Genomic DNA, 23289 nt, shown 5'->3' on the forward strand with positions numbered 1-23289 from the left:
TTTGTATGCTAAAATCTTAAACTTTTGCATAATATATAAATTACAAATCTTTACATAGCAGAAAACAAACTATACCAATCCGATTTATCTACCCATAAAAGTGAATACAGTAATGCACACTTTATGCCTCATTAGTTAAAAGCTGCACTGACGCCCCCACACCACGAGGCGTCGTGAGTCATTTAGTATCACAGAAACCTTCATAAAATTATACCCTTCGGGATTTGTTTTACTCTATGCGGAAGTTGCAAGTTTCATAACAGTTATGTACACATTGGCTTGTATATGTTGGATATTGTAGTGGTATAATAAATACGTCAACTTAATTAAAGTGTTTATTTACGAAATGGTCAACCTTGGACTCACAAAAGTGGACGATGCGCTTGCAGCAAAACATCCGGTTGGTCTTTTCTCTTTTTACTGCTTCAACCTTTTACGCAAGACACTGCTGAATGGTTGCTGTAGCTCAGCTGTAGATTACACGTGCTTTGTGTTTTGACGTTTTAAACACGATTATATACATTTGCTAGGTTTTACAGCCTTCCTTGCTAGTTGTGTTCTCAGATTTCTTACCAGAGCTACCTAACCTGGGACACATATTGAACATAAAATAATCTCTCATGATGATTGTATTTTGTATTCAACCCATTTGCGATCTTTCTTCTCTCTCAGGGTTTACAGCAGTATGCTGCCTGTCAGTCTCATGCCTTCATGAAAGGGACAGCGACCTTTATATTGGGTGAGTGACACTCTCCCAATGCTTTGTTTTCACTTCATATAATAGCAATTTATTTATGCATGAATGCATCGTGGAGCCGCTTTCATGTACCCAAACATTTCCTGTACTCTATTGTAGGGACAAGTGGATTATTTCTCATACAAAAAGTTATTCAGAAGAGGCTTCCATATCCTTTGCAGTGGAACCTGCTGATTTCAACAGGTGAGAGTGTGCCCGTGTACTCAAATTACAGAATGTGATGTTTAGCTATAACTTGCAGTAATATAGAGTTTAGAATGATTGTCTAAACGTCAATCATGTCTACCTCTTTGTCTCACCTTGTTCCTTTCATTGCCCTCTCTATTCCCCTTCAGCGGCTTCGTCAGTGGGCAGCTATGCAGTGACACGCTGGGAGACAATGAAGTGCACTGACCTATGGATGCTAATAGAGACAGGGAAAGTACCAGACCGAACACCACACAGTGAGTATAGCTGTGGTTCTACTCTATTCTATGCCATTCTATACTACGTGGACTAAATCTCAATGCCTGTTGTGAAGACGGACACAAAATAAGAGGGGTAGACATTAGGTCAGCAGTTTATTCAGCTCTCAGGTCTCTGACATCTCTCTGTGTCTGTCTGTATTGCAGTAGCAGAGCCTGCCCCTGAGGAACCAGCTGGGCCTAAGAAGACCCCATATGGAGATGTGATGGAATGACCACAGGACATACTCATGTACAGGCAACCCCAGTCCTCTGCTTCACATCTCAACCACTCAACCCTATCAATAAACACATTTATTTAGGTATTATGGTTCAACTGCGTCACCATTGGACAATGTTCTGCCATGCTGGACTTAGTTTCACGTGGGTTCAGTGATTGAACCCGTTATATAGATCAGAAAACCTTGTAAATTGATCATGGCATTTTGTCAGATTGAGCCACCCTGACTTGTGTCCAGATGAGTACTATTATAGTGCATAGTTTATTTAATATATGGAAAAGGTAAGGGAAAAACATTATATGTTATAGAATGGGCTTGAGGGTTGAATAAACAATGTCCGTTTGATCACATCCTGTAAATACTTCACCTGTTGTATTCGGCGCATGTGATAAATAAAATTTGATTTGATTTACTGGGTTTAATGCAATAGAAATCATGTCTATCATTAAGCTTTTATCTCCTCAAAGGTAAACCACTGTTGACACATGAGTAAGGGTCAGATTTCCAGACCAATAGGCTGTGAGATTTGGATTTGGAGCGCAGGGTTTTTTCTGGATCAAAAAGGGTGGTTGGTAGGGGTGTGGCTACATTTTATAACACATTTTAGAGGCTCCCATCTTGGAGATGAGAGTCTAAAGCTATTTATCTAGGGCTTCCTGAGTGGTGCAGCGGTCTAAGGCAGTGCATCACAGTGCTTGAGGCATCACTACAGACCCGGGTTCAATCCCAGGCTGTGTCATTGGCCTAGCGTCGTCTAGGTTAGGGGAGGGTTTGGCCAGGGCGGGCTTTACTTGGCTCATCACTCTCTAGTGAGCCGGGCGCCTTTTGTAATGCAGCTGAGAGAAAAAGTTGCATTTTAAAACTTCTTCGGGTTCGGTGTCTCTTCCACGGGACGGTAGAGCTAACGTAGGCTAAATCGATTAGCATGAGGTTGTAAGTAAAAACATTTCCCAGGACATAGACATATCTGATATTGTCAGAAAGCTTCAATTCTTGTTAATCTAGCTGCACTGTCCAATTTTCAGTAGCTATTATAGTGAAAGAATACCATGCTATTGTTTGAGGAGAGTGCACAATTTTGAACATGAAAAGTTATTAATAAACAAATTAGGCACATTTGGGCATCTTGATTTAAAATTTTGAACAGAAATTCAATGGTTAATCTAAAATGTTGCACATACACTGATGCCATCTAGTGGCCAAAATCTAAATTGCACCTGGGCAGGAATAATACATTTTGGCCTTTCTCTTGCATTTCAAAGATGATGTATTATCTTTTACCAGATCTATATTGTTATATTCTACTACATTCCTTTCACATTTCCATAAACTTCAAAGTGTTTCCTTTCAAATTGTACCAATAATATGCATATCCTTGCTTCAGGGCCTGAGCTACATGTAGTTAGATTTGGATGTGTCATTTTAGATGAAAAAAAGGGGCTAATCCTTAAGAGGTTTAATACTCATTTCCCACGATTCTACATATTCTGCCATGGACCTGAGGATTTTTTTTTGTCGTTTTAAAGGTAGTTTCTTTTGCTCAAACAATAAAAAAATGAATACTGCTAAATTGTTTTGGGAATTTTCCTTTCTCCCTGCAGTCTAGTTTTTATTTTGGTGATTGTTAGTTCCCAGAGATTATATTATTAAAAAAGATATAGGTCCATTATCTTTTCAACATACTTTATATCTGGTTTTAGTCGTTTAAGTTTACACTTAGTTTTTACACTGTTTACACTGTTTGCACTTAGGTGATCCGAAAAAATGCTTAGGTGGGCCCGCCCAAGGATTACAATGGCAGAAAAATCCCTGGAGCAGGATACGAGGGCAAATGTTGCATTTTGACAGCGTTCCACAAATTTGTTTTCACTTTTTGGGGGGATTCAAATTTTAAGCTCATGATCCAGTATTATTTTTTATGCCTTGGTTGGCATGCTGTACGGCTGAAACAAACCAATAGTTTCCTAAAGTGCCACTAGTGGTTAGTATGGATCATTGAGTTTTTGTAGAATTCTTGCACATTTAACACAGTTTGGGAAAGGTTATACTAGCAGCATAACATACAGTACATACCGTATATCACTAGGTATAATGCTTGGTTTCTCTTTCATTCAGAATTGACTTTATTTAGCAACTCCTCAACTTTACTTTGAGTCAACAGAGGGTGTGAGCAGGATGCCTTACAAAACTGTTTGACAAAGGTCTTCTAGAATTGCATTGTAAGGACTACTGTCTATATTCATCCACTTGGTGAATGTGTCTCACACTTTATGTAGGCTAATACTACATCAATTTATTTAGGATATTTTATGATTATAGCTTTAAATACTTAGTGAATTTTTTTTATGAACACATTTGTGAGTACTTTGCATGATTTGCCTAATTCTGTTCAATTTAAAGTCAATGGAATTTGCGTTGATGAGAGATGGCAAAGAAGTGATGACCGGAGGGGAGGGAAGTCCACACGAGGGTACGCTAATGTGAAGATGTCTGTAATGATACATGACATAATGTTCATTGAACTGAAGCACTTTAAAATTATTAGGCTAAAACAGATTAGCACAATGTGTTGATTTCCTGTTAGTGATAAGCATTAGTGTTAACGACGTACAGGATTTATCTCTGAAACATCCATTAAACAGATCATGTTTGCCTTTGTCACTTACAGTATATATATATAGTAAATGCTGTGAGTCTGGAGAGGGGGCTTTGGTCACCATTATTTAGACATGCCACCACTAGCTGGCTCACGTATATGTAAAGCCACTCACATCTCTCGTGCGGATTTGCTCATTTGGTTGAAGAAGAGGCATGAGAGCGTGAAACTATGACCATTTGACACTTCAAGTCAGTGTATTCTACCTCATGTCCTGTCTCATTGCAGTAACGGCATATAGTCTTATGTGTGTCTTAATCTTCTCATGTCCCAAATGACCAGCTTAACTCATTCTATTGACTCTGAATGACTTTTCAGGACATTCAACACAATGTGTACATCCCACACAATGCATTAGCTGATAATCCAAAAACGATAACACCAAGCTTGATCAAATCAAATCAAATGTATTTATATAGCCCTTCGTACATCAGCTGATATCTCAAAGTGCTGTACAGAAACCCAGCCTAAAACCCCAAACAGCAAACAATGCAGGTGTAAAAGCACGGTGGCTAGGAAAAACTCCCTAGAAAGGCCAAAACCTAGGAAGAAACCTAGAGAGGAACCAGGCTATGTGGGGTGGCCAGTCCTCTTCTGGCTGTGCCGGGTAGAGATTATAACAGAACATGACCAAGATGTTCAAATGTTCATAAATGACCAGCATGGTCGAATAATAATAAGGCAGAACAGTTGAAACTGGAGCAGCAGCACAGTCAGGTGGACTGGGGACAGCAAGGAGTCATCATGTCAGGTAGTCCTGGGGCACGGTCCTAGGGCTCAGGTCCTCCGAGAGAGAGAAAGAAAGAGAGAATTAGAGAGAGCATATGTGGGGTGGCCAGTCCTCTTCTGGCTGTGCCGGGTGGAGATTATAACAGAACGTGGCCAAGATGTTCAAATGTTCATAAATGACCAGCATGGTTGAATAATAGTAAGGCAGAACAGTTGAAACTGGAGCAGCAGCATGGCCAGGTGGACTGGGGACAGCAAGGAGTCATCATGTCAGGTAGTCCTGGGACATGGTCCTAGGGCCCAGGCCAGTTGAAACTGGAGCAGCAGCATGGCCAGGTGGACTGGGGACAGCAAGGAGTCATCATGTCAGGTAGTCCTGGGGCATGGTCCTAGGGCTCAGGTCCTCCGAGAGAGAGAAAGAAAGAGAGAAGGAGAGAATTAGAGAACGCACACTTAGATTCACACAGGACACCGAATAGGACAGGAGAAGTACTCCAGATATAACAAACTGACCCTAGCCCCCCGACACATAAACTACTGCAGCATAAATACTGGAGGCTGAGACAGGAGGGGTCAGGAGACACTGTGGCCCCATCCGAGGACACCCCCGGACAGGGCCAAACAGGAAGGATATAACCCCACCCACTTTGCCAAAGCACAGCCCCCAAACCACTAGAGGGATATCTTCAACCACCAACTTACCATCCTGAGACAAGGCCGAGTATAGCCCACAAAGATCTCCTCCACGGCACAACCCAAGGGGGGGGCGCCAACCCAGACAGGCTGACCACAACAGTGAATCAACCCACCCAGGTGACGCACCCCCCCAGGGACAGCATGAGAGAGCCCCAGTAAGCCAGTGACTCAGCCCCCGTAACAGGGTTAGAGGCAGAGAATCCCAGTGGAAAGAGGGGAACCGGCCAGGCAGAGACAGCAAGGGCGGTTCGTTGCTCCAGAGCCTTTCCGTTCACCTTCCCACTCCTGGGCCAGACTACACTCAATCATATGACCCACTGAAGAGATGAGTCTTCAGTAAAGACAGGTTGAGACCGAGTTTGCGTCTCTGACATGGGTAGGCAGACCGTTCCATAAAAATGGAGCTCTATAGGAGAAAGCCCTGCCTCCAGCTGTTTGCTTAGAAATTCTAGGGACAATTAGGAGGCCTGCGTCTTGTGACCGTAGCGTACGTGTAGGTATGTACGGCAGGACCAAATCAGAGAGATAGGTAGGAGCAAGCCCATGTAATGCTTTGTAGGTTAGCAGTAAAACCTTGAAATCAGCCCTTGCTTTGACAGGAAGCCAGTGTAGAGAGGCTAGCACTGGAGTAATATGATCAAATTTTTTGGTTCTAGTCAGGATTCTAGCAGCCGTATTTAGCACTAACTGAAGTTTATTTAGTGCTTTATCCGGTGTAGTAGTGGCCACGACACCATTTTGCTCCTCCCTTTCTATAGGTATACACTTTTACAAGCACTTTGCTACACCCGCAATAACACCTGCTAAACACGTGTATGTGACCAATAAAATTGTATTTGATTTGAAGATTGTCAAGGATCTCAGCCACCCGAGCCACAGCCTGTTCACCTCGCTACCATCTACAAGGCGGAGACAGTACAGGTGAATCAAAGCTGGGACCGTCAGACTGTTAAATAGTTTCACTAGATGGCCTTCGCCCAGTACCCTGCCCTGAACTTTAGTCACTGTTACTAGCCTTCTCTAGAGCGGAGTTTGTAAGGATTCAAAATATACTGATGCTGGGTAAAACGTGAAGATGTGGTATGGTTCAAGCTCCTTTTCTCAAGGCCATTAAAAATCATACTTGAAACTAGTGCTAACAGGCATATTGGAATTGGTCTGATATTTCTGTCTTCATACATACTAGAGGCACAGTGTGTCATTACTATGTAGTTTGGTATATACACTGATTAACAATGCTTCGAAGAACAAGAACACATTCTTCATAAGCCGCCTGTCACGTGATGAATTTGATAGATGGCTTAGACTAGAGCAAGACATGCATTACAATCTATAAATACATACTGCATGTATTTATAGGAGTCTGAAGAATTTGGCTAAGATATCAGTCTTTTGCATCATTATTGTTATAAAAAACACAGGATCAGCTTCATGGGTGGTAGAAATCAGTATGTGTGTAAATAGAACACAATGAGATTGTATTGTATCTTAAACCCTACTGTGGCACCATTTGCATAGCTGAACTAGTTTCCTTTTCAAATTTGTGCAAATATGTGTTTTTCTCTCTTAATGGAAGCCTGTGAAACAATAGTCTTTTTACACATAACTATCTGGAGAACCTAGGTGACCAAAGTCCATTCCCTTAGGCACCCAGAGAAGTGCTTAAATAAACCCTCTTAATAAACTCAGAAACACCAGAAAAGCAGGAACAGAATGAAGGCTTGGAAATGGGGGATACCTAGTCAGTTGTACAACTGAATGCCTTTAACTGAAATGTGTCTTCCGCATTTAACCCAACCCCTCTGAATCAGAGATATGTGGTGGGCAGCCTTAATCGACATCCACATCTTAAACACCCAGGGAACAGTGGGTTAACTGCCTTGCTCAGGGGCAGAATGACATATTTTTACCTTGTCAGCTCAGGGATTTGATCCAGCAACCTTTCGGGTTACTGGCCCAACGCTCTAACCACTAGGCAATCCTTGTCATAGATGAGGATTGGATTGGTTTCATTATTTGGGAATAGACATTCACAGTCTAATCTGAAGGCTAAATGAGATAAAGACTTGGCACTATCTGTTCCCTCCTTCAGCCTCCATCGCTTAAATGTACTTCCACTTCTTCTCTGTCTTCCATTATGACTCAACTTAGGATAAAAGTCTAAGATTTGAAGCACTTCCCGAAAATAATGCAGTGACCCAGCTCTCAAATGGTTTGCCACATGCACAGCGATATTGCTGAAGGGAGAGACAGAGATACAAAGCACAAGTAAAAAAAGATATATAATGTGTGTGCGTGTGAGCGTGTGAGTTGGCCAGTGGGGTGAGGGTAAACCTATGGTTCTAATAAGTAAGATAAACAATAGCAGGGTCAGGGATAATTCCCTCAGTGCACTCATGGTTTAGCTTCCACTGATGAACTGTGGGCACTGTAGTGTGTGTGTGTGTGTGTGTGCTTGCGTGCGTGTGCGCGCAGGCTTATGTGTTTGTGTGACTGTGGCAGTGTATGTGCGTGATTAGGAGAGAGAGACAGGGTGAAAGGAAAAGTAGGGGAGGGAGGCTGGTAGAGAATTGAGGATTAAATTGTCTGACTCTGAACCTGCCGATCAGTAAAAGAACACCACTCACATTGGCAGTGCAGTCTATCTCTCTCTGTCACGTGCACACACACACACACACACACACACATGAGCATGCACATGCACGCACACACACCATCTTTTTCTCTAGCTATGCTACTACATAGGAGCGTGCACTAGCTGACCCCGGTGGAGTAGCCAAAGAGGGTTTACTGTTAGGATAATTCCATCCATTAATGACCAAAGCCACTGTGTGTAGGACTTTCTACTGTATGCAATTGTCAGATCCTTTACTATGACAATCAATTTGATCTCACCCTCAGGCATTCAGTGATTCTGTTCGCAAAATCAATATGTTATCAATAATGACTAGTACTGTGTTGGTTGGTTTACAGTGAGAGGAGAGGAGAGAGTAGAAACAGGGATACATCATAAATGTAGCCTATATAAATTGCAGCATTCCCTGTGACAGAGTGAAACTTAAATTACATCAAATTAAAAGTTGTCCTCAAGGGATGAGAGAAGAATTCAAGTCTGAGCAAGCGAGGCTTGAGGATGAAATGGAAGTGACTGCTCTTCTCTAATGATGTATCTACATGGAGGAAAGACGAGATAGCTGTGACTTGTGTTAGTTATAAGAACCTTTTTTCTAAAGATATATTACGATATGCTTGGTCATATAAAGCTTACAAAGCCCTATATGTTAAACATTGTGAAATATTAGTGGCTTAGTCAGTTAAAACACTTTCATTTATGGAATATAGTGGTGATACAAAGCTCTAATCTACAATGTATCACTCATAGGCTACAGTGTATCATATGCCTATTACTATGTATAAACATTATTGTAAACATCTTGGATAAAGACGGACTATTTTTTTTTTTTTACAATTAGACCCAGATGTAGGGTAAACACGCATATTTCCTCACTCATTAAGTGGGTAGGGTTTGAATCCTTGGGCGAATAACGTCCGGCTCTATGAATAACAAAAGCACAACTCAAACTTCTACCTTCCACAAGTTCCTACCAATAAGCGCACGGCAATTCTGACGATGACCAATGGCTGTGTCCCTAGACAAATCTGCGCAGACGTTTGAAGGACTGTCCAGTTGAAATAAAGTATCCTGGAGCTGCAAATCCGGAGAGGGAAAGCAGTGTTTCGTCAATGGAAGGCATAAAGAGAAATGGGTAGAATTTCTAATTAATTTTGAATAAATATAGTAGGCTAGGCTACTTATTACAAACGAATAGTTGTTGTATCACGCGCAAAGTAATAAGACTTTATAACCACGTTATAAGATATATCTTGGTGAGGTTTGAGTTTGCCATTATTCAGTTCAACGATTGATAAATGAATGGCTCTGATAGTGACTGATCGGAGGTGCAAATTGAACGGGTCATCGACAATTTACGGTAGGATTGGCACAAGAAGAGAAGGCAAGACAAGCAGAACCGGTAAAATGCAGCCCAAAGACACGGAATATTCAACAGATGGGTTACCCAAAGCATTTTTACACAGTTTGAGGACACTCTTTGACATCCTTGATGACGGGAAGAGAGGGTATGTGCACATATCGGAGATTGAGAGTCGATGGCAAGGGGCAGATACTCATGATTTGCCCGGCGGGGTGCTGGAGTGCCTGAGGCGGGTGGCCCCACCGCATGGTTGCCTGACATTTGAGCGCTTCGTGGCGGGGTTGCGATACTCGATGCTGAACCCGGACAACAACAACCAAATGAAGGGACCGTCTGCCGTGCACCCGGAACAGCACCATCTGCCAGCGCAAAAACCAGGCCCGCTTTCTGCCTGCTCGGTCGGAACTCGGATTGAAAACAAAGTTATTCCACTGGATCCGAGCAACGGGACCAACAAAACGCATCACAACCGCGCGTCCTCACTTCAGAGTCGGTCCAGACATGAGGAGGGGAACACTGGATACCCAGTCACCTCTGCCGCAGGTGGCCCCGTGCGGTACACCAATGCGGGTTATGAGAGATCAGGCAGAAGTTTGGAACGGATTCCCATTGTGCTCGAAAGCGGTTCGTATCGAGAAGATTCGGTTCGAATGGTGAAGCAAGCTCATCCACAGCAGAGTCGGGTGAGGTCCATAGAGTCCCTTGCGCTCGAGTCACCAAGCCTCCAAAAACCAAGTAAGTTTGAATGTCACTCTTGATTGATTTCACATTGTGATAAATTAAATACATATCTGAATGAGTATTGAGTGGGTCTGCAGGAGAGATTAATTATCTAAGATCAGGACCAGTCATCCATCTCTGTCTCTCTCCATGGGTGTATTTTGTTTCTCACTAGGGTAAGCGATCGGGAAAGACTCAATGATGTAAAGCTCATTGATCGTCACTCAGTAATGAGATCAAGTGGGTTGTAAAACCGGTCAGGGCTATTCTGCTGTCTCAGTCTCATTGACCCAGGTGTGGACATAGAGGGGTATGAAACAGACACACGAGCACTTATCATCGCTATACCAGACACACAGACATCCTCTCACTAAACCTCTGCAGCACAACAGGTTAAGTTCCAGGTTACAAAATGTTTAGCATCAAACTAAATCAGTGGTGTAAAGTACTTAAGTAAAAATACATTAAAGTATCTGCTTAAGTTGCTTTTTTGGGGGTATCTGTACTTTACGATTGATATTTTTGACTACTTTTACTTTTACTGAACTACATTTCTTAAGAAAATAATGTACTTTTTACTCCATACATTTCCCTGACACCAAAAGTAGTCATTACATTTTGAATGCTTAGCAAGACAGGAAAATGGCCCAAATCACACAATTATCAAGAGAACATCCCTGGTCATCCCTACTGCCTCTGATCCTCTGGGCACACTAAACACAAATGCTTCGTTTGTAAATGATGTCTGTGTGTTGAAGTGTGCCCCTGGCTATTTGTACATTTTAAAAACACTAAAATGGTGCCGTCTGGTTTGCTTAATATAAGGAATTTGAAATTATTTATACCTTTACTTTTAATTTTGATACTTAAGAATATTTTAGCAAATACATTTACTTTTGATATTTAAGTATTTTTAAAACCAAATACTTTTAGACTTTTATTCAAGTAGTATTATACTGGGTGACTTTCACTTTTACTTGAGTCATTTTATAATAATGTATCTTTACTTTTACACAAGTTTGACAATTGGGTACTTTTTCCACCACTGGACTAAGTGTCAGCTGCCCTCTGAGCTCTTGATGCATGCAGTCTCGCAGGTTGACGTTTATTGTCATGAATCCTGCCCTGGAGGCAGAACTGAGCGATTTCCTCTAGATGGGCCAGCTGCAAAGTCAATATTGGCTATGTGTGATCCACCGCCTCCATTCAGCCTTATGTAGACTAGTAACATTTGATATTGCTTTTTTTTAAACGTTGGATAAAAGTAGAGATTCAGAGCTACAAAATGGTATATCATACACTGCAGTTGAGAAACAACGAGAAAGTAATTCTGCTTTGAAAGTTGACAAACTTGTAACCCCACTTTTGAGAAAATGTCCCTTGAATGTTTTGGTACACCTACTGGAGAGCTCGTCTTTGTCTACACCTATTCAGCATCGTTCACACACCCTTAAGCCTTAGCCCCACCTATCTCTTTACAAAACTCCAGGTAAAAATACACTTCATCTAGTACTTGGCCTATATCCTAATCTGACTTTGAAAGTGTCCAGATAAAAATATTTTATAATTAGCCTATTAGATGATGCTTACCCAGACACTTGTCGAAGTTGATGGGTCATGTGAAAGACATGCTATAACCACCCCCAACCACATCTAGAAAAGTGGATGGGTCACTATTGTCTAGACATGTACAGTACACATGTTCATGATATACAATAGATGTCCGTAACCACCCCCAGACATACCTGGCTAACTTGATGGGTCATTTAATCATTCTATTGCGAAGTAGAGTCTTTTGTTTAGACATGTAGCCAGCTAGCTAGCTAAACAATGAACCATAATCCCAGCCCATAGCTACAGTAGAAATGGATTGTCATAGCTAGCCACTATGCATTAAATCATAGAGTATGAATCTGCAGGTAGGTAAAACTGTTAATGATAGCTAGATAGCTGTGTACTGTACATGTCTAGACAATAGTGACCCATCCACTTTTCTTGAAAGTCCAATATCTTAAAATCTTGACTGCTGACATGCAAAACATTTTTGGGACTGTATCAACAGTGGACTAATGAAAAAGATACCAAAAGTTAGTTTTTGAGTGGATTTTCCATTTAAGATTCAGTACTGGCAGTCAACATATAATAATAAAATAATAAAAAACAGAACACATTACCTGGAATGACATTCACTCTCACAGGTGGCCAAAAATAACAAACTGAAAGCCACAGCCCCAATAGGCCAGGCCTCCAAAATCACATTGATCTGTCAAAGTCGTTATTTGATTTCAGACTAACTGAATAGGTTGAAAGAACCAAAGCGTAATTTTGGATCATACCAATCAGAAAAAACACTTCAGATGAAGAACTGTGCCGTCCTACTTTTTACAGTGCAGGACAAGTACTGTGCAATATAGGCTCCATTTTGAGTCAGCTAACTGATTCCCAGATCTTTTGATCACATCCTTTCTTTTAGTGTGAAGGTGCCTACTCTGAGCTTGTCATCACAGCCTTGTAACTTCTAATTTGACCTCACCTACACACATGCTAACACCAAACCTTACCCTACACTACACCCATACTGCTAGTGTCAGTGTTTATGGACAGCTCTCTTCAATAACTTAGCTGTTTGTTCTCTCCCTCTATGTGAAGATGATAAGACCAGCCACGCCGCCGCTGTACATTTTCTAGCCCTGGAACCACTGGAACCACTGCCAAATTGCCACATTAGAACAGAGAACCAGAGCCCACAGCTAGGGGCCACAGCTAGGGGTAAATTCTTCCACACTCGCTGGTATTTTACTAATGGGTGAGCTCAGCTAACTAACCACCATTATTTCAAAGCCCTGGTATGCCTTTTAAATCTCTCCGCTCTAGTGAAAAGTGTGTAATTCAGTAATTGGCCTCCAACTTGTCCAGCGTGAGTCACAGATCATGTCTCAAATTCTTCAGGATGCTTAGCCAGAGTTTAGACTGGGGTTTGGACTGCTGCTAACGGGATCATCAGCCCAACCTTTACTGGTCCTTTCCCGGTGCCCTCATTAGACTGGCCTGTGTTCACCGAGGTCGGGAAAGCCATGAAGAAAATCCTGCTTTGTCACATGCATCACACACACACACACACACACACACACACACACACACACACACACACACACACACACACACACACACACACACACACACACACACACTTTCTCACTCACTCTCTCACTCACACACACTCTCTCTCTCTCTCTCTCTCTCTCTCTCTCTCTCTCTCTCTAATGGCCTTGCTGAATCCAAGCCTGTCTGTCTGTATAACTGGGAATGTCTGAAGCTATAACTGTGACATGTCCGTGAAGAAGCAGCCTGGAGGCCCTGGCTAGCTACTTACGTCAGTGCCACAGAGCCACTCTAGAGGAGCCTGTACATGGGATTGGAAAGTGTGGTGAATGGTGATGTTAACTCCCCCAGCAAACCCGCTGGATTAGAGCAGATTACCACACGCAGGGTAATTGAGGCACGGCAGCTGTGAAATCCTGCCCACCCCTGAAGAAGCAGCCATTACCCTGCACTCCCTCTCTCTCTGGCACCCTATTCTCTACATAGTGCACTGCATAGGGAATAGAGTGACATTTGGGATGCTGTCTCTTCTTGGGAGATGTCCACAACCATGGATAGAGGTCGCGGCTGCCCCTGTGGTACTCAGTGAAGAGGCTGATGTGGTATTGGAGCAGGGTAATGGGCCAGCGGCTGGTGCTGGATTGTGGGCTATGGTTTACAGAGCTACTGAACCCAATGCTTTAGTGTCCTGCCAAGGTTATGCTGAATTAAAGGCATAATAACAATTATCATTCCTCTGGAGCACTGGAAAATAATTCCCACGCTTTTAAAGGCAGCTTCTGGACAGCATCACTGTGTGGGTGAAATGACATCCATGTTATATGATGCTCTAAACATTAGGAAAGATTTAACATTTTTCATGGCTGCAGATCCTGCTGTTCTATCTCTGTGTATCTGAGCAGTGAGCTGTAGGCAGCCAGACAGGCGGAGGAGGCTGTGTGGAAGTGGTTGGACAGAGAGAGAGAGAGAGCCTGTCAGAGCTTGCCTTCCTGACCCGTCTGACTGCAGATTAGCTGTGAGGTGTGAGGAATAACTCACCTCAGGAAAAACTGGCTCTAGAGAGAGAGAGAGAGAGAGAGAGAGAGAGAGAGAGACAACAGGGGAGGCGCAGAGTACAGGAGGGACATTCTTTGTCAGCCGTTACTGCTCAAGACAACATGACATCACCTGTGGATGCATGGAGCAATAGAAACTGCTATAAAGACGTCCCTCAACTGCCTGGAATGTTATTCATTCACAGCACAACAGAGTTAGGAATGTAGCACAGGCAAAGTCAGTGCCATATGTGATAATGTCAATATTTCCATCAACACTGAGTTAATAATAGACAATGCTACGGTAAATGTTAAACTATTGTTAGCCTTCTATCCAAGCGTTAAAGAGACTCTATAATGAGTGCAAATAAAATGAGCTGAGTCTAGATCAGTTGAGTGTGATAGAATAAGCCTACAGGTTCCCCCGTGGGTCACCATTTTATCTTCAGCTGAGCAGCATTCATACTCTGTAGGGCAGATTCTGACCCTGATATGATGATTTCAATACTAACTCACTATCTTTCTTGCTGTCTCTCCCACTGTCTCACTCTTTGTCTTCTCTATACTCTCTCTCACTGACTGGCTCTTTCTCACATGCTCCCTCAAACTAACCTCTCCTCTGCTGTACAATCCAAAAAGGTTTCCATCACAATTTCTTGCTGCTGGAATGGAAAAACAATACATGTTGTGTTTATGTGTTTAGACCAAATGGGAAATGGCACATCGACAGAGGAGACCATTTCAATTAGCAATGCTGCTATAAGGTGTGCAAATGAGGCTTACGTACACTGGTAAACAATATCCTCTTCGGGTGCCAGAGTCCAACTTGAAGAATATCTAGAAACACTAAACTAGGAGCTTTACATATTTCTCCTTACATATTTGGCCACTCTGAACCCCACATACTTCTGCCCTCAAGGAATTATATCCAGTTACCGATTAACAGGATTTCTGGGAGTCATGACACAACATGGAAGAGTATCATGTTTTTTCTGCTCTGTTATCTACTATCACCTGAACTTGCATTTTCTTCTCATCTCCCCCCTCAGAAATGTAACTTGTCCACATTCAAAACAACCAGAGGGAAACCTCTTGTCTCTCAGTTGATATTGGTTAGCAGGGAGGTTAGCTTCCTCGTGTGGCCACCATAGGCACTGCAGGATGTCTCACACACAAAATCAAATCAAATTCTATTTGTCACATGTGCCGAATACAATAGGTGTAGACCTTACAGTGAAATGCTTACCTACAAGCCCTTAACCAACAATGCAGTTTTAAGATAAATACATGTTAAGAAAGTATTTACTCAAATAAACTGAAAATAAATAAAAAAGAAGAAAATAGAAAAATAACAAATAATTAAAGAGCAACAATAAAATATCAGTAACGAGGCTATATACAGGGGGTACCGGTACAGAGTCAATGAGCGGTGGCACAGTTTAATTGAGGTAATATGTACATGTAGGTAGAGGTAAAGTAACTATGCATAGATATTAAACAGAGTAGCAGCAGCGTAATGCAAATATGGGACGACAATGCAAATAGTCCAGGTAGCCATTTGATTAGCTGTTCAGGAGTCTTATGGCTTGGGGGTAGAAGCTTTTAAGAAGCCTTTTGGACCTAGACTTGGCAATCCGGTACCGCTTGCTGAGGACTTTGGCAAATTTTACGGGGTTCCTCTAACACCGCCTGGTATAGAGTTCCTGGATGGCAGGAAGCTTGGCCACAGTGATGTACTGGGCCGTATACACTACCCTCTGTAGTGCCTTGCGGTCGGAGGCTGAGCAGTTGCCATACCAGTTGGTGATGCAACCAGTCAGGATGCTCTCGATGGTGCAGCTGTATAACTTTTTGAGGATCTGAGGACCCATGCCAGGGGGAAAAGGAGTTGTTGTGCCCTCTTAACGACTGTCTTGGCGTGTTTGAACCATAATAGTTTGTTGGTGATGTGGACACCAAGGAACTTGAAGCTCTCAACCTGCTCCACTACAGCCCCGTCAATGAGAATAGGGGCGTGCTCAGTCCTCCTTTACCTGTAGTCCACATTCATCTCCTTTGTCTTGATTACGTTGAGGGAGAGCTTGTTATCCTCTGCCAGGTCTCTGACCTCCTCCCTATAGGCTGTCTCATCGTTGTCAGTGAGACACACACACACTCACAAGATTTGGGGTGGGTTTGTGGTGATAATGTGTTAGTCTGATGTTATCTCTGGTGATTCAAACTCAAATTTGCCTGATGTGAACTATGCTTCAAACAAAAGAGAATTGTTGACTTGCATAATCAAATCAAATGTATTTATAAAGCCGTTCTTACATCAGCTGATATCTCAAAGTGCTGTACAGAAACCCAGGCTAAAACCCCAAGCAGCAAGCAATGCAGGTGTAGAAGTACATAAAGCTGGAAAGGGTTACAAAAGTATCTCTAAAAGCCTTGATGTTCATCAGTCCACGGTAAGACAAATTGTCTATAAATGGAGAAAGTTCAGCACTGTTGCTACTCTCCCTAGGAGTGACCATCCTGCAAAGATGACTGCAAGAGCACAGTGCAGAATGCTCAATGAGGTTAAGAAGAATCCTAGAGTGTCAGCTAAAGATGTACAGAAATCTCTGGAACATGCTAACATCTCTGTTGATGAGTCTACGATATGTTAAACACTAAACAAGAATGGTGTTCATGGGAGGACACCACGGAAGAAGCCACTGCTGTCCAAAAAACCCCATTGCTGCACGTCTGAAGTTTGCAATAGTCACCTGGATGTTCCACAGCTCTACAGCAGAATATTTTGTGGACAGATGAAAGTTGAGTTGTTTGGAAGGAACACTATGTGTGGAAAAAAAGGCACAGCACACCAACATCAAAACCTCATCTCAACTGTAAAGTATGGTGGAGGGAGCATCATGGTTTGGGGCTGTTTTGCTGTCTTAGGGCCTGGACAGCTTGCTACCATTGACGGAAAAAGGAATTCCCAAGTTTATCAAGACATTTTCTAATACAATAAAATTGTATTTGTCACATGCGCCGAATGCAACAGGTGTAGTAGACCTTACAGTAAAATGCTTTCTCACAAGCCCTTAGCCCTTAATCATCAATGCAGTCTTAAGAAGTAAAAAGTAATTGAGGAGCAGCAGTAAAATAACAGTAGTGAGGCTATATACAGGGGGCACCGGTATAGAGTCAATGTGCGAGGGCACCGGTTAGTCGAGGTAATTGACGTAATATGTACATGTGCGTAGAGTTATTAAAGTGACTAATGCGTAGATAATAACAGAGAGTAGCAGCAGCATAAAGGGGGGGGGTGCAAATGGTCTGGGTAGCCATTTGATTGGATGTTCATGAGACTTATGGCTTGGGGGTTGAAGCTGTTTAGAAGCTTCTTGGACCTAGACTTGGCACTCCGGTACAGCATGCCGTGCGGTAGCAGAGAGAACAGTCTATGGCTAGGGTGGCTGGAGACTTTGACAATTTTTTGGTGCTTCCTCTGACACCTCCTAATATAGAGGTCCTGGGTGGCAGGAAGCTTGGCCCAAGTGATGTACGCTCTTCAGTGCCTTGCGGTCGGAGGCCAAGCAGTTGCCATACCAGGCAGTGATGCAACCAGTCAGGATGCTCTCGGTGGTGCAGCTGTAGAACCTTTTGAGGATCTGAGGACCCATGCCAAATCTTTTCAGTCTCCTGAGGGGGAATAGGAGTTATTGTGCCCTCTTCACGACTGTCTTGGTGTGCTTGGACCATGTTCGTTTGTTGGTGATGTGGACACCAAGGAACGTGAAGCTCTCAATCTGCTCCACTACAGCCCCGTCAATGAGAATGGGGGCGTGCTCTGTCCTCCTTTTCCTGTAGTCCACAATCATCTCCTTATTCTTGATCACATTGATGATGAGGTTGTTGTCCTGGCACCACACTGCCAGGTCTCTGACCTCCTCTATATAGGCTGTGTCATCATTGTTGGTGATCAGGCAAACCACTGTTATGTCATCGGCAAACTTAATGATGGTGTTGGAGTCGTGCCTGGCCGTGCCATCATGAGTAAACAGGGAGTACAGGAGGGGACTGAGCATGCAGGAAGTCCATGATCCAGTTGCAGAGGGAGGTGTTTAGTCCCAGGGTCCTTAGCTTAGTGATGAGCTTTGAGGGCACTATGGTGTTGAATGCTGAGCTGCGGTCAATGAATAGCATTCTCACATAGATGTTCCTTTTGTCCAGGTGTGAAAGGGCAGTGTGGAGTGCAATATATTACATCATCTGTGAATCGGTTGCAGCGGTATGCAAATTGGAGTGGGTCTAGGTTTTCTGGGATAATGGTGTTGATGTGAGCCATGACCAGCCTTTCAAAGCACTTCATGGCTACAGATGTGTGTGCTACGGGTCGATAGTCATTTAGGCAGATTACCTTAGTGTTCTTGGACACAGGGACTATGGTGGTCTGCTTGAAACATGTTGGTATTACAGACTCAGACAGGGACACTAGACACTTGCCAATTGGTCATCGCATGCTCAGAGTACACGTCCTGGTAATCCTTCTGGCCCAGCGGCCTTGTGAATGTTGACCCGTTTAAAGGTCTTACTCACATCAGCTGCGGAGAGCGTGATCACAGTCATCCGGAACAGCTAATGCTCTCATGCATGTTTCAGTGTTACTTGCCTCGAACCGAGCATAGAAGTTATTTAGCTTGTCTGGTAGGCTCGTGTCACTGGGCAGCTCTCAGCTGTGCTTCCCTTTGTAGTCTGTAATGGTGATACTAACACATCCGATGAGTGTCGGAGCCGGTGTAGTATGATTCGATCTTAGTCCTGTGTTGAAACTTTGCCTGTTTGATTGTTCATGAGATCAGGCAAATCAGGATTTCTTATAAGCTTCCGGAACATATTCCAGTCTGTGCTAGGAAAACAGTCCTGTAGCTTAGCATCTGCTTCATCTGACCACTTTTTTATTGACTGAGTCACCGATGCACCCTGCTTTAATTTTTGCTTGTAAACAGGAATTAGGAGGATAGAATTATGGTCAGATTTGCCAAATGGAGGGCGAGGGGGAGCTTTGTACGCGTCTCTGTGTGTGGAGTAAATGTGGTTTAGAGTTTTTTCCCCTCTGGTTGCACATTTAACATGCTGATAGAAATCAGGTAAACCAGATTTAAGTTTCCCTGTATTGATGTCCCCAGCCGCTAGGAGCGCCGCCTCTGGATGAGCATTTTTCTGTTTGCTTATTGCGGTATACAGCTCGTTGAGTGCGGTTTTAGTGCCAGTGCCAGTCTGTGGTGGTATGTAGAAAGCTATGAAAAATACAGATGAAAACTTTCTAGGTAGATAGTGTGGTCTACAGCTTATCATGAGATACTCTACCTCAGGCGAGCAAAACCTTGAGACTTGCTTAGATATCGTGCACCAGCTTTTGTTTACAAATATGCATAGACTGCCACCCCTTGTCTTACCAGAGGCTGCTGTTCAATCATACCTATGCAGTGTGTAACCCACCATCTGTATGTTAATCATGTCGTTGTTCATCCACGACTCGGTGAAACATAAGATATTACAGTTTTTAATGTCCTGTTGGTAGGATATACGTGCATTTAGCTCATTCAATTTATTTTTCAGCGATTGTGCGTTGGCCAGTTGTACGGATGGCAAGGACAGATTAGCCACGCGTCAGCGGATCCTCACAAGGCAGCCCGATCTCTTTCCGCAATATCTTTTCCGTCTCTTTCTCCTGCGAATGACGGGGATGAGTGCCTGTTCGGGTGTCTGGAGTAAATCCCTCTCAACCGACTCATTAAGAAGAAATGCTTCATCCAGTTCAAGGTGAATAATCGCTGTTCTGATTTCCAGAGGCTCTTTTCGGGCAAAAACAATGGTAGCAGCAACATTATGTACAAAATAGCATGGTTGTTTAAGAGCCCATGAAATGGTAGCCATCCTTTCTGGCGCCATTACATTTTGCAGGAGAATGTTAGGCTATCTGTCCGCCAATTGAAGCTCAACAGAAGTTGGGTGATGCAACAACAGAATGGCTTCAACAGAAGAAAATATGCCTTCTGGAGTGGCCCAGTCAGAGTCCTGATCTCAACCTGAGTGAGATGCTGTGGCATGACCTCAAGAGAGCAGTTCACACCAGACATCCCAAGAATATTGCTGAACTGAAACAGTTTTGTAAAGAGGAATGGTCCAAAATTCCTCCTGACCGTTGTGCAGGTCTGATCCGCAACTACAGAAAACGTTTGGTTGAGGTTATTGCTGCCAAAGGAGGATCAACCAGTTATTCAATTCAAGGGTTCACATACTTTTTCCACCCTGCACTGTGAATGTTTATACAGTGTGTTCAATAAAGACATGAAAACATATAATTGTTTGTGTGTTATTAGTTTAAGCAGACTGTGCTTGTCTATTGTTGTGACCTAGAGGAAGATCAGATCTAATTTTATGACCAATTTATGCAGAAATCCATGTATATCCAAAGGGTAGCCTAGCTCTATGTATTTGATACTAACATTATATAAGAGCAAAGATACCCAAACACTAACATGTACCTAAAGTTGATGTTATTCCTCACAGCAAATGGTTAGGTTTTCATTTAATGTGTTAGGTGATGGGTACTCAGAAGCATATACAGAGTTCCAACAGTATTGGGACAGTGACACATTTTTCTTGTTGTTTTGGCTCTGTACTCCAGCACTTTGGGTTTGAAATTATACAATGACTATGACGTTAAAGTGCAGACTGTCAGCTGTAATTTGAACGAATCATGAATAATGACGAGTGATAAAGTTACAGATGCACAAGTATCATACCCCCAAGACATGCTAACCTCTCACCATTACAATAACAGGGGAGGTCAGAATTATTTGGAGGGGTATGATATTTGTGCATCTGTAACTTTGTCACTCATCATTATTCATGATTCTTTCAGGATTATCCGTAATCATGGTAGCATCGGCATGAATGTAGAAGTGTTTAGAAACATATTCTATTCTTATTTACAATAAAAGTGAATCTAAAATGACACAATACATTATTTACCATTCATTTCTATTGGGCACAAAATAATCTGAAACACAAACAAAACAAGCAACATTTCCGTAGACATATGGAAATGTCTGCTCTATCCAAAATTACAACCAACTAGTTGCAGCATGACCACAAAAAATGGAGGAGGCAGGTAGAAGGGGGAAAAGGTAAGGAATTTATCTGTCGGCCCTGCATTAAAGACCATCATTTGTTAAAGAAAACTTTGATAAATAAAAATATATACCAGTTTCATTTAAGGACCAAAAAATTGACAGCTGTGCCATATAAATTGCAAAATAGTTGGGAACAGATTTTTGATGTACCGATCCATGGCACATGGTTTATGAATTGACACGCAAAACGACGCCAGATTCAAAACGTAGAATTTTCTATTTAAATGATTATACAAAATTCTTGCAACCAATAGAATGTTATATATATGGGGGATACAATCTCCCCAGCTCTGCAGATTTTGCTGTGAGGAGGCAGAGTCATTAGATCATGTATTTTGGTACTGTCCATATGTAGCTTGTTTTTGGTCACAGGTCCAGGAATGGATGAAGAATTGCAACATTTACCTAGAACTAACACTACAGATAGCAATACTGGGTGATTTGAAAAGTCATAGTCAATGGATTATTAAAATAATATTTATTTTAGCAAAAATGTTTATCTTTCATTTACAATCTGTAGAAACTATGAGAATAGAAAGGTTCAGTACTTTTGTGAAACATCACAGCACAGTTGAAAAATACATGGCAAATAGAAATCCAATATTGATGGTGTTAAGAGATAGCTGGGAGGGGTTGAATGGAGCTGAAGTATGGTGCTAATAACAACAAGATAACCAATGTAAAACATACCGGGTCTGTAAAATGTATATAGGTTCAGAACTTTTGTGAAATAGCACAGTACAAATATATGGCAAATAGAAATCAAACTGGATGGACATCAGAAATAGAGGCCAGGACTAAAAACAAACAAAATATAACTATTGTAAAATATATTGTGTCTGTAAAATGTGATTAGTATGTATAAGCTGGAAGTAGAAGCCTAAGTGTTATTGTTTATTAGTTTACTCCAATTGCGGGGGGTTGGGAAATAATAAAGGAAGGTATATTCTTTAAAAATAAGTTTGTATGTGTATATACAAGTTTACATACACCTTAGCCAAATACATGTAAATTCAGTTTTTCACAATTCCTGACATCTAATCCTAGGAAAAATTCCCTGTCTTAGGTCAGTTAGGATCACCACTTTATTTTAAGAATGTGAAATGCTTTTATGAAATACTTTTCACATTCCCAGTGGGTCAGAGGTTTACATGCACTCAATTAGTATTTGGTAGCGTAGCCTTTAAATTGTTTAACTTGGGTCAAACATTTCAGGTAGCCTTCCACAAGCTTCCTACAAAAAGTTGGGTGAATTTTGGCCCATTCCTCCTGACAGAGCTGGTGTAACTGAGTCAGGGTTCCTCCTTGCTCGCACACGTTTTTTCAGTTCTGCCCACAAATGTTCTATAGGATTTAGGTCAGGGCTTTGTGATGGCCACTCCAATACCTTTACTTTGTTGTCCTTAAGCCATTTTTCCACAACTTTGGAAGTATGCTTGGGGTCATTGTCCATTTGGAAGACCCATTTGCGACCAAGCTTTAACTTCCTGACTGATGTATTGAATGTTGCTTCAATATATCCAATATATTTTTATGGCGGTTTTGGAGCAGTGGCTTCTTCCTTGCTGAGCGGCCTTTCAGGTTATGTCGGTATAGGACTCGTCGGTATAGGACTCGTACTGTGGATATAGATATTTTTGAAGGTAGGCCTTGAAATACATCAACAGGTACACCTCCAATTGACTCAATTGATGTCAATTATCATATCAGAAGCTCCTAAAGCCATTAAATAATTTTCTGGAA

General features: G+C 42.2%; 2 protein-coding genes across 3 annotated transcripts in view; both read left to right on the plus strand.

Annotated features, from left to right (window-relative positions):
• Positions 1-212: 212 nt before the first annotated feature.
• On the plus strand, positions 213-1859 carry tmem141 (transmembrane protein 141). The gene is made up of 5 exons (XM_029659034.2): positions 213-400; positions 673-739; positions 857-940; positions 1093-1200; positions 1369-1859. The coding sequence occupies exons 1-5, from the start codon at positions 347-349 to the stop codon at positions 1434-1436; spliced, it is 381 nt and encodes a 126-aa protein (XP_029514894.1). The 5' UTR covers positions 213-346; the 3' UTR covers positions 1437-1859.
• A 7274-nt stretch (positions 1860-9133) lies between these two features.
• Positions 9134-23289, plus strand: part of LOC115122511 (suppressor APC domain-containing protein 2-like) — a 31913-nt gene continuing 17757 nt past the window's right edge. The window contains exon 1 of one of the 2 annotated variants that reach the window (XM_029651729.2): positions 9134-10253. In XM_029651729.2, the coding sequence (XP_029507589.1) occupies positions 9458-10253 (796 nt within the window). In that variant the 5' untranslated portion in view covers positions 9134-9457. The remainder of the gene's footprint in view (positions 10254-23289) is intronic. The other variant, XM_029651721.2, reaches the window with a different exon arrangement.

Source organism: Oncorhynchus nerka, linkage group LG4 (genome assembly GCF_034236695.1).
Source record: "Oncorhynchus nerka isolate Pitt River linkage group LG4, Oner_Uvic_2.0, whole genome shotgun sequence".
Classification (NCBI taxonomy): domain Eukaryota; kingdom Metazoa; phylum Chordata; class Actinopteri; order Salmoniformes; family Salmonidae; genus Oncorhynchus; species Oncorhynchus nerka.

Coding starts and splice junctions, on each gene's coding strand:
- tmem141 (XM_029659034.2), top strand. CDS start 347: ATGGTCAACCTTGGACTCACAAAAGTGGACGATGCGCTTGCAGCAAAA. Junction 941..1,092: donor GAACCTGCTGATTTCAACAG/GTGAGAGTGTGC, acceptor ATTCCCCTTCAG/CGGCTTCGTCAGTGGGCAGC. Junction 1,201..1,368: donor ACCAGACCGAACACCACACA/GTGAGTATAGCT, acceptor TCTGTATTGCAG/TAGCAGAGCCTGCCCCTGAG.